We start from the raw sequence: 15,579 nt of genomic DNA on the forward strand, positions 1-15,579 counted from the left end.
CAGCTTCAGCTCACTCTTGACAGCTCTGCCCAGTGCCCTTAATGCCAACATAGGCTACTACAAGCAACAAGCCACCTCAACCCCTCGAAGCAGGCTGGCCTCGTCCCCCGGCTCGCCAACAGTCATAAACGTGTTGACCTGAAGAAGACGGGCAAGGCTTCCCGCCCCTCAGGTCCCCCTCAGGCCTGGGGTGCGTTTCCCAAAAGCATCGTTAGTAAACTATGGTCGCAAGTTCTGTCGTTATTAGCATAGTTCAGTTGAGTCGGTGTTCCCCGAAAACCTAGTTCCAACGAACATTTGCAAACTGCATTGCAAAGTTGTGTGTTTGGAAGGACATCTCTCGACCTGTGGTTAGAAGCAGAATTTCTTGTTTGTAAATCCTTATCTTAAGCCAAATAAGCAAAGAAATGTGTTGGGCTTCCCTGTCTGGATCAGGGTTTGCTTCTCAAACTGCGCTCTCTTCTTGTCAAACACGGCACCACTTCTTCAAGCTGTGGATGAGATTTGGCATCCAACCCATAGACTGTAAAAAAAAAAACGTTTTTTAAGCCCAAAGTGGGCGGAGCCATCTTGGTAGTGTCACCTTGCGCCACTCCCGGATAAATGAAAATGAGCAAAGAGGCGAATTAGCTGAGGTGACGTGACGCTAACAGACAGCAGACAAACGGCTAGTAGTGACATCAGCGGCAATCCACCTGTCACTCAAGTGGCCATGCCCTTAATTATGCACAACTTTAAGGCTTAATTTAATTTAAACGGATGAGTTATAAAAATATTCACCCGCCTTACAGTCGTCATGAAGGGCAACATTAGCTATATAGACCAAAACCACTTTTTGTACCAGGCTGTAAAAATTTTTTTCTGCTGTAAAGTTTGGCATTTTACCATGAGGGTCTATGGGATTGACTCTCTTTTGCATCCAGCCTCTAGCGGCCAGTCGATGAATTGCCGTGTAAGTCACTTCAGTGTTGGTTTCAAGAGAGACACAGGCAGGTTGCCGCTTGATCCAACCACATGGATTTAGAGCCTTTGGATTTGGCCGATAAACAGTGCTCTCCTTTGACTCAAGGTCTCTCAACTGAAGTTCAAGAGATCATTGCGAGTGCAAGGGCTCCTTCTACTAGGAGTTTGTATCCCCTTAAATGGAGGGTTCTTGCCTCTTGGTGCAAATCCTGTGTTGAGGACCTGTGGTTGTTGAATTACAGCTGATACGTTTATACTTGTATACATAGTGTGAGCTGTCTGATGCGGACGCTCTTAGAGTCGTTGCCTGTGTTGCATAGCATGGTTGTTATTTTGGTGTGGAGCAATGAAGGGAGGGGTGTGTTTCTTTTTGGTAGGGGTTTGTTTGTTTGGGTGTCAATTTTAAATATCAACAGTATTTCTCATAAATCGCAGAAATTACTGCCCCTTCAAGGAACTGATTGAGAGCTTTTTCCCCTCGCATGAATCATGAAAGGTAGACAGTTATTCAGACACTTAAGGCTCAGTCATATGTATGTTTGCATGGAAGACGAGTGATGAGCCTTCTGAGATGTGAACTTTTGTCCCACTCATTCTCAGAACATCCTACCAGAGATATTGGGCGAAAGCTGAAAGCAGCTCTGAAGGAGCAGCTACGAATGATTCATGAGAAGATTGAAGCCAAAAAGATCGCCAAACTAGCCCTTGCTGAGGTCCGTAGTGTTTTGGCTCAAGAGGAAGGGGAGAGACAAGCTACTCTTGCTGCTAAATTACAAAAGGAACGGACACAAAGAGAACAAGAGGAGAAACGAGCCAAGGAGAAAGCAGAGAAGGAGCGAGTGGAACAAGAAAATCTGGCCAAAGAAAAAGCAGAAAAAGAAAGACTTGAGAAAGAAAGAGCGGAAAAAGAAAGACTGGCCAAAGAAAAGCTAGAAAAAGAAAGACTTGAGAAAGAAAGAGCGGAAAAAGAAAGACTGGCCAAAGAAAAGCTAGAAAAAGAAAGACTTGAGAAAGAAAAGGCAGAAAAAGAAAGATTGGCCAAAGAAAAGGCAGAAAAGGAAAGACTTGAGAAAGAAAAGGCAGAAAAAGAAAGACTTGAGAAAGAAAAGGAAAGACTTGAGAAAGAAAAGGCAGAAAAAGAAAGACTAGCCAAAGAAAAGGCAGAAAAAGAAAGACTGGCCAAAGAAAAGGCAGAAAAGGAAAGACTTGAGAAAGAAAAGGCAGAAAAAGAAAGACTAGCCAAAGAAAAGGCAGAAAAAGAAAGACTAGCCAAAGAAAAGGCAGAAAAAGAAAGACTGGCCAAAGAAAAGGCAGAAAAGGAAAGACTTGAGAAAGAAAAGGCAGAAAAAGAAAGACTGGCCAAAGAAAAGGCAGAAAAGGAAAGACTTGAGAAAGAAAAGGCAGAAAAAGAAAGATTGGCCAAAGAAAAGGCAGAAAAAGAAACACTAGCCAAAGAAAAGGCAGAAAAGGAAAGACTTGAGAAAGAAAAGGCAGAAAAAGAAAGACTAGCCAAAGAAAAGGCAGAAAAGGAAAGACTTGAGAAAGAAAAGGCAGAAAAAGAAAGATTGGCCAAAGAAAGGGCAGAAAAGGAAAGTCTTGAGAAAGAAAAGGCAGAAAAAGAAAGACTAGCCAAAGAAAAGGCAGAAAAGGAAAGACTAGCCAAAGAAAAGGCAGAAAAAGAAAGATTGGCCAAAGAAAAGGCAGAAAAAGAAAGACTAGCCAAAGAAAAGGCAGAAAAAGAAAGACTGGCCAAAGAAAAGGCAGAAAAAGAAAGATTGGCCAAAGAAAAGGCAGAAAAAGAAAGACTTGAGAAAGAAAAGGCAGAAAAAGAAAGACTAGCCAAAGAAAAGGCAGAAAAAGAAAGACTGGCCAAAGAAAAGGCAGAAAAAGAAAGATTGGCCAAAGAAAAGGCAGAAAAAGAAAGACTTGAGAAAGAAAAGGCAGAAAAAGAAAGATTGGCCAAAGAAAAGGCAGAAAAAGAAAGACTTGAGAAAGAAAAGGCAGAAAACGAAAGATTGGCCAAAGAAAAGGCAGAAAAAGAAAGATTGGCCAAAGAAAAGGCAGAAAAGGAAAAACTTGAGAAAGAAAAGGCAGAAAAAGAAAGATTGGCCAAAGAAAAGACTGAAAAGGAAAGACTTCAGAAAGAAAAGGCAGAAAAGGAAAGACTAGCCAAAGAAAGGGCAGAAAAGGAAAGACTAGCCAAAGAAAAGGCAGAAAAGGAAAGACTAGCCAAAGAAAAGCCAGAAAAAGAAAGACTGGCCAAAGAAAAGCCAGAAAAGGAAAAACTTGACAAAGAAAAGGCAGAAAGGGGAAGAAAGGAGAAAGTAGAGAAGGAAAAACTGGAGAAAGAAAGAGAGAAGGCACCAAAGGAGAAAACAGAGAAAGTTGTAAAGGAGAAGAAAACGAAGGAAAGAGAAGATGTGAACAATAACAAACAAGAAACGGTGGCCAAAATAAATAAAAACGCACATGGACAAAATGTTGATGAATCAGAAAAGGAAAAAGAATCTGCGGATGAACAGAACACCAAAGAGGAGAAAATATCTACCCGTGGTTTACTTAAATCTTCAAACAAAAAAATCAGGAAATAAATAACAGTGAACGGCCAGAACTGAGAGATTTAATTCAATAGAAACGTTCTAATGTATTGAGCAGGAACAGCGTTGGGAAGTAAACAGTGAAGCGCAGTGCGACTCAAAGCAAGACGAGCTAATAATAATTGGTGTGGAAATGAAACTCTACATCGCTGTTATTCTGCTGTCGCTTTAGCGGAGAGAAAGAATTCGTAACCGAAGTGTCGAGTCCGACTCGTCTCAGCCAATCCGCTCGCTCGGATTAAACGTGTAATTAAACATGAATTCTCAGATCCATTAAGAGCTTCAGCCCAGGCTGCATTTTAAAGACATTTAGTATATAAGTTTGTGTGCTTAGTGAATATTTATGTTTTCAATTTATTATTTCGTGCCAGATAAAAACTGCTCTAGTTATAGTAAATTAAATCTAAATTGTAAGGTTATATATATTTATAAAGATTATGCTCTTTGCTTAATTGCAGTTAGCTAATTTTTATCGGCTAACTGCTTCTCTTTTGATGGTCCCCGATTAGGGCTTTACACGTGACTTGGTGTTTTTGGGGATCGAATCACAATCATGACTGAATTCCTCAAACCTGTTTGGTGCTGGTCTGTTAACTCTTTCCCTGCCGTTGATGGGATTTTCCGGCGATCCATGTTTCCACTGTTATATGGTAGGGGGCGCTGTTACACATCTTCTGAAAGAATACAGAATCCCCAGATCCAAAAACAAGCGAAGAAGAAGCAGAAACAAGCAATAGAAGCATTGCTTACGCACTTGTCAATTATAACGTGATCATCAAACATTGAACAGCGTATAAATCACCGTTCCTGAATGAAATGTGAAACCCGTGAAGGGTTAACGACTTAAGCTTTGAGGTGTTGATGGACTCGATCGACTCCGTCTGTGTTTGATCATCGCTCTGAATCCCATCCGGACGAAGTCTTTGACAAAACACGAGTTTCATTGTTTTTTTTTAACTGCTTTTTTTTTTTTCACTGTTGCTTTTTTATGACATTACCCACATTCAAGTGTTGATTACAAAAGAATGCATGATCAAAAATGTTGGTGCTGGCTGGCAACTTTTTTTAAAAACGCTAGCAGGGAAAGAGTTGATGAATGTGTAAATGCATAATAATTTTCATAATTGCGTTTGTTACAAAACATCTAAATCCATCACTTCCCCAGACTTAGATGGTTGTATATGGGCATAGAAAACGCAAATCTGTTCAGTGACTTGAAATCCTACGATGCACCTAAAAGGACATTGTGGTGGAAAAAAATTGAGATAAGAGGAAAAAATATGTTTTAAAATTTTGCGTTGTCTTGAAACTTTGCGTTCGCTTGCAAATCTTTTGAGTTTGCTTGCAAATCTTTTGAGTTCGCTTGCAAATCTTTTGCGTTCCCTTGAAAAACTTTGCGTTCGCTTGCAAATCTTTTGCGTTCCCTTGTGAAACTTTTGAGTTCCTTGAAAAAACTTTGTGTTCGCTTGCAAATCTTTTGTGTTTGCTTGCGAAACTTTGCGTTCGCTTGCAAATCTTTTGCGTTCCCTTGAAAACCTTTGCATTCGCTTGCAAATCTTTTGTGTTCGCTTGCGAAACTTTACGTTCACTTGCAAATCTTTTGTGTTCGCTTGCGAAACTTTGCGTTCGCTTGCAAATCTTTTGCGTTCCCTTGAAAACCTTTGCGTTCGCTTGCAAATCTTTTGTGTTCGCTTATAAATCTTTTGTGTTCGCTTGTGAAACTTTTGAGTTCCTTAAAAAAAACTTCACGTTCGCTTGCAAATCTTTTGTTCGCTTGCGAAACTTTTGCGTTCCCTTGAAAAACATTGCGTTCGCTTGCAAATCTTTTGCGTTCCCTTGAAAAACTTTGTTTGCTTGCAAAACTTTTGCATTCGCTTGCAAATCTTTTGCGTTCGTATACAAATGTTTTGCATTTCCTTGAAAAACTTTGTTCGTATACAAATCTTTTGCGTTCGCTTGCAAATCTTTTGTGTTTCCTTGAAAAACGGTGTTCGCTCGCAAAACGTTTGCGTTCCTTTGAGAATCTTGGCGTTCGCTCGAAATAAAAAAAGGAAGACAAACACAGTTTCTTAGAGGAAGTAAAACATTTCACAGGAGAACTCAAAAACATTGACATATCATTTTTCCTCCCATCATATTTAATCCATCACCTCGTCCCTTCAGGCGCTCTGTAAGATCCTGTAATAAAATAAGAGTTTTGAAATTGCACTTGAATCTAAAAGATCACAAGTTTTTTCTTCATTTGTTCCTGAATGTGTTCATGCTCACTCTTTTCTCATGAATACAGTTTTTGTATATAAGTGTGAATTGTGTGACATTCACTGTGTAGCGATTAGTGAGCGGTTTTAAACATTGTGTGTCCAATAATGTGTAAAACACGAATGTTGTTTCATGTGCCTGAAGTTCAGAACCACAACCAGATGCAAGAACTGAGAGGAGACTAAATTATTATTACTCTCTTTTCACACTGACAGCTTCTCTCAGTCACTGATGAAGAACTACTTTCACAATGACAGTCTGTCCTAAAGTCTAGTTATACTTGTGTGCGGTGTGAACACAGTCTCTAATGCAGAACACATCAGATCAGCTTCAGTTCTGCTTTTCCTGAGCGAATGAAAGCGTGAAGCTGCAGTTACACTGAGGATCAAGTGTTTAACACTTGCTTTCATTCATGAAGTGGCGAGTGTATTTATAACCTGCTTCCTTTTAACTTTTTTTAAATTTGCAGATCAGAAATTGTCTGCTAAATTGTATGCATTTTTTTTTTTTACTTATAGTTGTTTTATTTATATGTTTACTGGTGTTTTTCATCCAGTATAGTGAGATATTGGTCCTGTCAGCTGAAGTTCTTTGGTGAACAACCATTTATTGTTGTGTGAAACATTTAACTGTGTTAATCGTATAATACCAATCATATAATGGCATGTTTTTAGGTGTTGAATTTGAAGTGTGTAATTTCTTCACCACTTGGGGCACCGAGATATGATATCACACCAGATATGTTTCTGGGGAAAAACAAAAGTGTGCTGAACAAAAGTGTGCTGAATCTCTCTCACATCTGCCACTGTTTCACGTCTGACTGTTTCAACACAGCAATGCTTTGCAACGCTTGAGAGAAATCAACATGCGAATGACTGAATTATAGGGCATATTTACGTGGGAAAGGGGAAAGTACTTCTCGTCATTTTAATGTATTTATTGAAATGGTTTATTAAGTGTTCAGTGAAACTAAGCTGTGGTTAAATATTCTGAGAATATCAAGGTAAATGCCTCCAATAAATGTGAATTTTTCTCTTATTTAAAATATACTTGTTTGAAACACGGTCTGGTTTACTCGTGTGTCTCTCTGTGTGTGTGTGTGTGTGTGTGTGTGTGTGTGTGTGTGTGTGTGTGTGTGTGTGTGTGTGTGTGCGGATAAAGCCCTGACTTTCTTCTCCCAGTTATTTCTTTTATTCTCTTCCACACAAAATAAAAAGTACGAAATGCACATTTTATGTAAAACTGGATACTCGGATAACCCATTTCTTTCAGCACAAGCTCGATCCCGATGCTGTATCCCAAAGTTGACCATCCATTCTGAGAAGGAATTAAACCTAATGTCTAATTTTCATTATTTGTTTGGGCTTCTTAACATCGTATCCTAACCAGACATGCCGTGACGTGTGATAAAAGGCGTCTTTTCCATATTAATCTGAGTTTCGTCATAACCGGCTGCGGAAGCCATACTCGATGATTGTATTTTAGAAACGGTTTCTATTTCTGCGACGTCGTGGCTGGAACAACTTTAAAGTATGACGATGATAATCTCAGGTACTGTTTCTGTGCTTTATTTAAAGCCCCACTAGGCAGGAATTCCGTTTTGGTCAAACAACGACCCCTAGAGTCGCTGTGGAGTACTTGTATTTAAGTTACTGTCGTAAATACCACTCACGCAGAGCAGTCTCTTCACTCACGGCCTGATCCCCTCCCCCCTGTATACCGGTCCCTGTTCAGTCAGATGGAAGCTGTAACTAGTGGAAATAAGGTGTGTCCCCTTTAAGAGCTGCGCGCGCCCTGTTTAACTGTCGGTACAGTCTGTATTGTATGTGCGCCTCGAACACCCCGTAAGCGGGTTGTTTCTGTTTGATGCTCATTCTTGTCTTATTTTTGTCTATCAAGTAATGCTGTGGACGGTAAAACGTGTGACAGACAGTTACACCAGTTCGATTGGGGAATAAACACAACGCGTTACAAATTGTCGGACATCGAACAAGCACAGCTAGCCTCCGAAGATATCTAAGTTACTAATCCATCAACAAGAACGCCAGGTGCTTTTTAGCTCACACCAACGAGTGAACATATAAGCAATATACTTACAAGTCCAACAGCATGTGAGGACGTGTTGGGGGAAGTGAGGTAGCCTATGCCGTAAAGCAGTCGAATTTTGTAGTTCTTTTTGTGCTCGGGTTACTACCCGAACCCCGAAGTTTAAAAGTACGATTAAAAACGATACAGACCCCGTCAGGCTATGGCAGACGTGTCATTCAACCTATTGTAAGTTGATGTACCATCACAAGAGTCTTAGAAATATATTATGAAGGTTGAAAAGTTACCTGGTGCTGCTTTAATGTTAAAGTTCCCCTGTAGTCAATAATGTTATCCCCTAAAACTCATCTTTTATCACCAAAATTACATATTTAAACGTTTTTCCGTGCAAAAAAATTGTTCATGCCTTAAAATATCTTGAATGTAACTCGACACCCGTGCCTCATTTAGTATGCGCGGTTCTATAAATATGCAAATGAGCCCCGCCTCCACTCACTCACTCAGCTCAGAGATCCACTGGTTGACGATCACACGTTGATCTGATTGGTTACAAGGTAGTTTGTGACGTCAGAAACACCAGCGATTTCAAAGCGTGTTTTTGAGACTGTCTTTGGTTCACTGCAGTTTTAAGGAGGAAATACTCAGCAATGGAGTCGACTTATGCATCTAATGTGAGTTTGAATGTCATTTTGCGTGACCTTTATACCCATACTGAAAGTGACAATGAATAATTCATAAATTTAAGGAAACAGGAACATTCAAACTGTGAACAAACAAGTGAATTCTATGTCAGTTTTTTTTAGACTCCACCCACATGCTCTTCTGATTGGCTGTGATCTTTGATTGATCTTTGATAGGATACAGTGTAAGGTAATTTAGAGCGTAAATGGAAACAAACTAACTTAGAGGTCTTTAGAATCGCATGGAAAGACAGTATGTCACGTTATAAAAAGGCCCTAAAAGCGGCCAGGGCTGAGCACCTCCGCAAACTAATAGAAAACAACCATAACAATCCTAAGTTCTTATTTAACACCGTGGCGAGACTAACAAATAAACAGATGTCTCCTGAACAAAATATTCCATTACAGTTTAGTAGTAATGATTTCATGAAGTTCTTCACTGAGAAAATAGAAAACATCAGAACCACAATTGTAAACGTTCAATCCTCAATCGCGCCTTATAATTCAGCCTCAATTATCACCCCGCAAGAACAATTACAGTGCTTTACAACTATAGAACAAAAAGAGTTAAATAAACTTTTTACTTCATCTAAAACAACAACATGTTTACTAGATCCTATACCAACTAAACTATTGAAAGAAGTGTTACCTGTAGTGGAAGAGCCTCTCCTCAATATTATTAACTCGTCTTTATCTTTAGGTTATGTTCCAAAAACATTTAAACTGGCAGTTATAAAACCTCTCATTAAGAAACCACAATTAGATCCGAATAATCTAGTAAATTATAGACCCATTTCAAATCTACCTTTTATGTCTAAAATACTAGAAAAAGTTGTGTCCGCTCAACTGGGCTCTTTCTTACAAGAAAATGACGTCTATGAAAAGTTTCAGTCTGGGTTCAGGCCGCATCATAGCACTGAAACTGCGCTCGTTAAAATCACAAATGATTTACTTTTAGCTTCTGACCAAGGCTGTATCTCAATACTAGTTTTACTTGATCTTAGTGCTGCGTTCGACACTATAGATCATACAATACTCTTAGATCGATTACAAAATTATACTGGTGTATAAGGACAAGCATTAAGCTGGTTTAGATCGTATTTATCTGACCGCTACCATTTTGTTTATTTAAATGGAGAAAAATCGATCATAACTCCAGTAAACTATGGAGTGCCGCAGGGATCTGTGTTAGGCCCTCTATTATTCTCAATATATATGCTGCCACTTGGAAATATTATAAGGAAACATGGAATTAGTTTCCATTGTTATGCTGATGACACTCAAATCTATATTTCATCACGGCCGGATGAAAACGCTAAATTATCCAAATTGACAGAGTGTGTTAAAGATATAAAAGATTGGATGACGCGTAATTTTCTTTTATTAAATCCAGACAAGACAGAGGTAATACTTATCGGTTAAAAAAAAAACCACCCACAACACCTCTCACAATACAACTTTAACATAGTAGGATGTCCTGTTACTTCATCCTCTACAGTAAAAGACCTGGGTGTTATATTAGACTGCAACCTGTCTTTTGAAAATCATATTTCATATGTAACAAGAACAGCCTTTTTCCACCTTAGAAACATTGCTAAGCTACGTAATATGCTATCAGTTTCTGATGCAGAAAAGCTAGTTCATGCATTTATGACCTCGAGACTAGATTACTGTAATGCGTTATTAGCCGGTTGTCCTGCATCCTCAATAAACAAGCTACAGTTAGTCCAAAATGCCGCCGCTAGAGTTCTAACTAGATCAAGAAAATATGATCATATAACACCGATTTTATCATCACTACATTGGTTACCTATAAAGTCCCGTATTAAAGCTTCAGTATGCGACTTTGGTATTTGACCACAAGAGGGCGCAGTTTCAACAATAACAAAGGCGAAGCTTGATGACGCTATGAAGGAGGTGACGATGGGAGATGTCGTTTTTTTTAATGCGTTTTCACCATCTAGCGATATATCTACATGGAATTAATGAATCATGATCACGGATGAGGTAATTTATTCGTTTTTGTATTACCTGTATGTCTGATCGTATTATTTTATTTCATCATAATTAATGAACTGCAAGGAACGTGAAATGTTATGCTATATTATTCCGTTACAACATACAGCTATTTGTCAAATGATTTGTTTGGTTAATGTTGTGCAGTTTTACGTTTTTATGGTTAATGCCGTGTTGTGTAACGTGTTCAAACCAATATCTAAAAGTAAATTTGAACGAACATTTGCAAGTAATGACTAAATATATTTTTTTAACATCATATCCGATTGTATTTAATTGTACTGCCATAATCTCGGTCACCACACGTGATAAAAAGCCTTACCAAAGTACAAAGAGCAATATAACTTTGTTTATAAGTGCTATTATTGACAGTTGCATGTCTTACCTGTCTATCAATACACTCGCGAGACCAGAGTCTCGGTCAAGTCCAAGATTGACGCGCAGCTCTCTCCATCTCGAAAACGCCTGGCCGATATTTATCTGGGTTTTATTCCTTCGTTTGTCACACAGTCTGAGTGTATCCGAATATGGACGCTTTCGTTTTGTTGGCACTTCCATACTCGCCAAAGAGTTTGTGATCCATAACAGCTATAACCATACAGTCTATGGCTATAACGCTTTAACCACCACTTCCGCATTTGACCATGCGATATTCCGGTGTGGTGGGTCATATTTTTTATTTTATTCTTTTTTTATTCTTTGTCAGACGTCTTTATTGTTTATTGTGATAAGAAAAAAAATCTCAATAAAGTTGTTGTAAAAAAAAAAAAAAAAAAATCCGGTGTGGTGGAATATCCTATCACATGGTCCACACCGGAAAAAAGGGATATTGCGTCACTGAGGCGCGACATTTCTTTTCCGGGACGGCCAGTTATTTAAAATCGGAATTTCTCTGAAATAAAAAATCTTTGGAGACTTTTGAGATATTTTAAGTACACAACTGGAGGAAATATATCACACTGTGCAAGTTATTTTTGGAAATTTTATTACAAAATTCCTACATATTGGAGCTTTAATTACAAGGTATTGCTACTGACTTATAAAGCCCTAAACGGCTTAGCTCCAGTCTATTTAACGGATCTTCTATCACCCTATAATCCATCGCGCTCTTTAAGGTCACTAAATTCGAGGCTTTTGGTCATACCTAGGATATCCAGATCCACCAAAGGAGGGAGAGCATTTTCACATTTAGCACCAAAACTCTGGAATAGTCTTCCGGATACTGTTCGTTGCTCAGACTCGCTCTCCCAGTTTAAAACTAGATTAAAGACGCATCTCTTCAGCCAGGCATTCATATAATACTTTTAATCTTACAGTTAAATCCGACCTCTAGCTTTTTTTTTAATCTTACAATTAAATCCGACCTCTAGCTTATAAACGCCAGAGGAGAACTGGCCCCCGACTGAGCCCGGGTTCTCCCAAGGTTTTTTTTTCTCCATTAGGTCACCTGATGGAGTTTTTCGGTTCCTTGCCACTGTTGCCTTTGGCTTGCTCAGTTGGGGATATTTAATTTAATTAATCAATCAACGCTACTATTGATCAGCATTACCAAACGTAGACGTTCCACTAGAAACAAACATTGATGTATTGTTCTAATTTATTGCTGTGAAGCTGCTTTGATACAGCCTGTGTTGTGAAAAGCACTATATAAATAAACTTGACTTGACTTGACTTAAGGTAGTTTTTGTATTGTGTCTGATTTTACTCAACGTTCACACAGGTCTGACTGAGAAGCCTGTTACGCTGACATCAAGCAAGAATGCCTTAGAAGAACAAGGTAAGGAAGACGACGGTGAAGACTGTTATTCACAGACTACGGCATATTCTCAGCTTGTCATGTATTACCCAGTCCATTCAAACAGGACACGAGAAAACCATTACAAATAGCATAATATACTGTCAACTCCCCGAGCGTCAGAAATGAAAGAAACCAGAAGGATTTTCTCTCCATGCATATAAAGATTTGAATGGTTTGACTTTGTTCACACAAAATAAAGGTGTATTAGCCATTTTGGGCCAGATCCAGTAAGTCAGATTGTATCTGTTGAGTTGACGTGCACATCATTTTTAGTTGAGAAACCAGTTTGACAAAGTTGTTTTAAAAAAAATAATTATTAGAATGGTGGATAAATTGTGTAGATAAACGTAGAAAAGAGATGTACCCTTGTTAGGGCTTATAAGAACAAGAATTGTGATTATATCACACACGGTTGTGAAGTTATTAGCTAAATCATAGCACCCCATTGCAAAAGATATTCACAAAACTTGGAACATGCAGTCGTTTTCACACAATTTACACATATATCCATTTTTGTAATGGTAGGCCATTCACATTTAATGTTATTAATCACTGAAATGTGATGGACATCTGCAGTCATATTGGAACTTCAGTGGTAGCGCCCCCTATAGGTGCAGTTTTACCAAGCTTTTATTATGCTTATGTCTTTGCTACACTTCAATGAATGAAAATTATTTTGATAACTAGTTACTGTGTGCAAAATATGCTGGAGATTAGACCAACGGCCTTGGAGGAGTTCGATGAAGGTTTTCAGAAGATTAAAAGTGGCGTAAAAGTTTATAGATGGTAAAGAATTCGGGGCCAGTTGCATAAACTTGGACCCTATGTTAAGTCTCTACGTGTCTTAAGAATGAGTTTGATCAACTAGCAGTGAGACTAGTAAGAGGTAATCAGTCTTACTTTTCATATTCAAATTAGACTTATCTACTTTTTTATGCAACTCTTTAAAAAGTTAAAACCAGTCTTGAAGAAAAAAAGCTAGTCTAAGTCGTTCATGCAACCAGCCACAGATATTCAATCCTTGACTAAATCCCTACAGAATGTAATTTACACCACAATGGGAAACTCAAAATGCACCGTGACGGTTCCAGAGTGACTATCCAAAATTGTCTTATAGCGCCACCTAGTGTCGGACAGATGTGTGTCTGGATTTACTCTCTGATGCCCATTCACTTTTATGGCTCACTTTAATGATTTACAGTGAGGAAAATAAGTATTTGAACACCCTGCTATTTTGCAAGTTCTCCCACTTAGAAATCATGGAGGGGTCTGAAATTGTCATCGTAGGTGCATGTCCACTGTGAGAGACATAATCTAAAAAAAAAAATCCAGAAATCACAATGTATGCTTTTTTAACTATTTATTTGTATGATACAGCTGCAAATAAGTATTTGAACACCTGAGAAAATCAATGTTAATATTTGGTACAGTGGCCTTTGTTTGCAATTACAGAGGTCAAACGTTTCCTGTATTTTTTCACCAGGTTTGCACACACTGCAGGAGGGATTTTGGCCCACTCCTCCACACAGATCTTCTCTAGATCAGTCAGGTTTCTGGGCTGTCGCTGAGAAACACGGAGTTTGAGCTCCCTCCAAAGATTCTCTATTGGGTTTAGGTCTGGAGACTGGCTAGGCCACGCCAGAACCTTGATATGCTTCTTACAGAGCCACTCCTTGGTTATCCTGGCTGTGTGCTTCGGGTCATTGTCATGTTGGAAGACCCAGCCTCGACCCATCTTCAATGCTCTAACTGAGGGAAGGAGGTTGTTCCCCAAAATCTCGCAATACATGGCCCCGGTCATCCTCTCCTTAATACAGTGCAGTCGCCCTGTCCCATGTGCAGAAAAACACCCCCAAAGCATGATGCTACCACCCCCATGCTTCACAGTAGGGATGGTGTTCTTGGGATGGTACTCATCATTCTTCTTCCTCCAAACACGTTTAGTGGAATTATGACCAAAAAGTTCTATTTTGGTCTCATCTGACCACATGACTTTCTCCCATGACTCCTCTGGATCATCCAAATGGTCATTGGCAAACTTATGACGGGCCTTGACATGTGCTGGTTTAAGCAGGGGAACCTTCCGTGCCATTCATGATTTCAAACTATGACGTCTTAGTGTATTACCAACAGTAACCTTGGAAACGGTGGTCCCAGCTCTTTTCAGGTCATTGACCAGCTCCTCCCGTGTAGTTCTGGGCTGATTTCTCACCTTTCTTAGGATCATTGAGACCCCACGAGGTGAGATCTTGCATGGAGCCCCAGTCCGAGGGAGATTGACAGTCATGTTTAGCTTCTTCCATTTTCTAATGATTGCTCCAACAGTGGACCTTTTTTCACCAAGCTGCTTGGCAATTTCCCCGTAGCCCTTTCCAGCCTTGTGGAGGTGTACAATTTTGTCTCTAGTGTCTTTGGACAGCTCTTTGTTCTTGGCCATGTTAGTAGTTGGATTCTTACGGATTGTATGGGGTGGACAGGTGTCTTTATGCAGCTAACGACCTCAAACAGGTGCATCTAATTTAGGATAATAAATGGAGTGGAGGTGGACATTTTAAAGGCAGACTAAAAGGTCTTTGAGGGTCAGAATTCTAGCTGATAGACAGGTGTTCAAATACTTATTTGCAGCTGTATCATACAAATAAATAGTTAAAAAATCATATATTGTGATTTCTGGATTTTTTTTTTAGATTATGTCTCTCACAGTGGACATGCACCTACGATGACAATTTCAGACCCCTCCATGATTTCCAAGTGGGAGAACTTGCAAAATAGCAGGGTGTTCAAATACTTATTTTCTTCACTGTAAATCAGCACTAACTCAATAGAAGCAGTTATCGGAGACAAGCATGTTCATGGCAGAAATGTAAACTGATTTAGGGGCACTGAAGGAATCAGGAGAGAGACTAATTTTGATTTTAACCGTTACTGTTCCGTTAATTTTCTTATTACAGCGTCACCCCATGGCTGATTGTCACCAAATTTAAAACGCAACTTAATCTAGACACCTTCTACATATCTGCCAAATTTCATAATGTTTGGCCTTTTAGATTTGACGTTATAAGCTGCTGAAATGTGATTTCTGACTGTCATGTTTGTTATATAGCGCCCCCTATTGACTGAATCTTGATGTGTGTCTTCACAATGTTCTTTAGTTCATGCATCAACTTTCCTTAATTAAAACTTTCTCAAGTTTGAACGTTGTGTTTAGGAGATAAAGGTC

The 15,579-nt window shown here is 39.1% G+C and overlaps 1 protein-coding gene across 7 annotated transcripts in view; it reads left to right on the forward strand.

Moving 5' to 3' along the window:
• The window catches only part of unm_hu7910 (un-named hu7910), a 62,312-nt gene that overhangs the window by 21,275 nt on the left and 25,458 nt on the right, over positions 1 to 15,579 (forward strand). For 5 of the 7 annotated variants that reach the window (XM_081359274.1, XM_081359277.1, XM_081359276.1 and 2 more), the window contains one exon: positions 1,564 to 3,700. In XM_081359274.1, coding sequence (XP_081215400.1) covers positions 1,564 to 3,554 — 1,991 coding nt within the window. In that variant the 3' untranslated portion in view covers positions 3,555 to 3,700. Of the gene's footprint in view, positions 1 to 1,563; positions 3,701 to 12,281; positions 12,339 to 15,579 lie in introns of those variants that run through there. The other 2 variants (XM_081359279.1, XM_081359280.1) reach the window with 1 other exon arrangement.

The sequence above is a fragment of the Scardinius erythrophthalmus genome (genome assembly GCF_964197995.2).
Source record: "Scardinius erythrophthalmus genome assembly, chromosome: 2".
Taxonomy (NCBI): Eukaryota; Metazoa; Chordata; class Actinopteri; order Cypriniformes; family Leuciscidae; genus Scardinius; species Scardinius erythrophthalmus.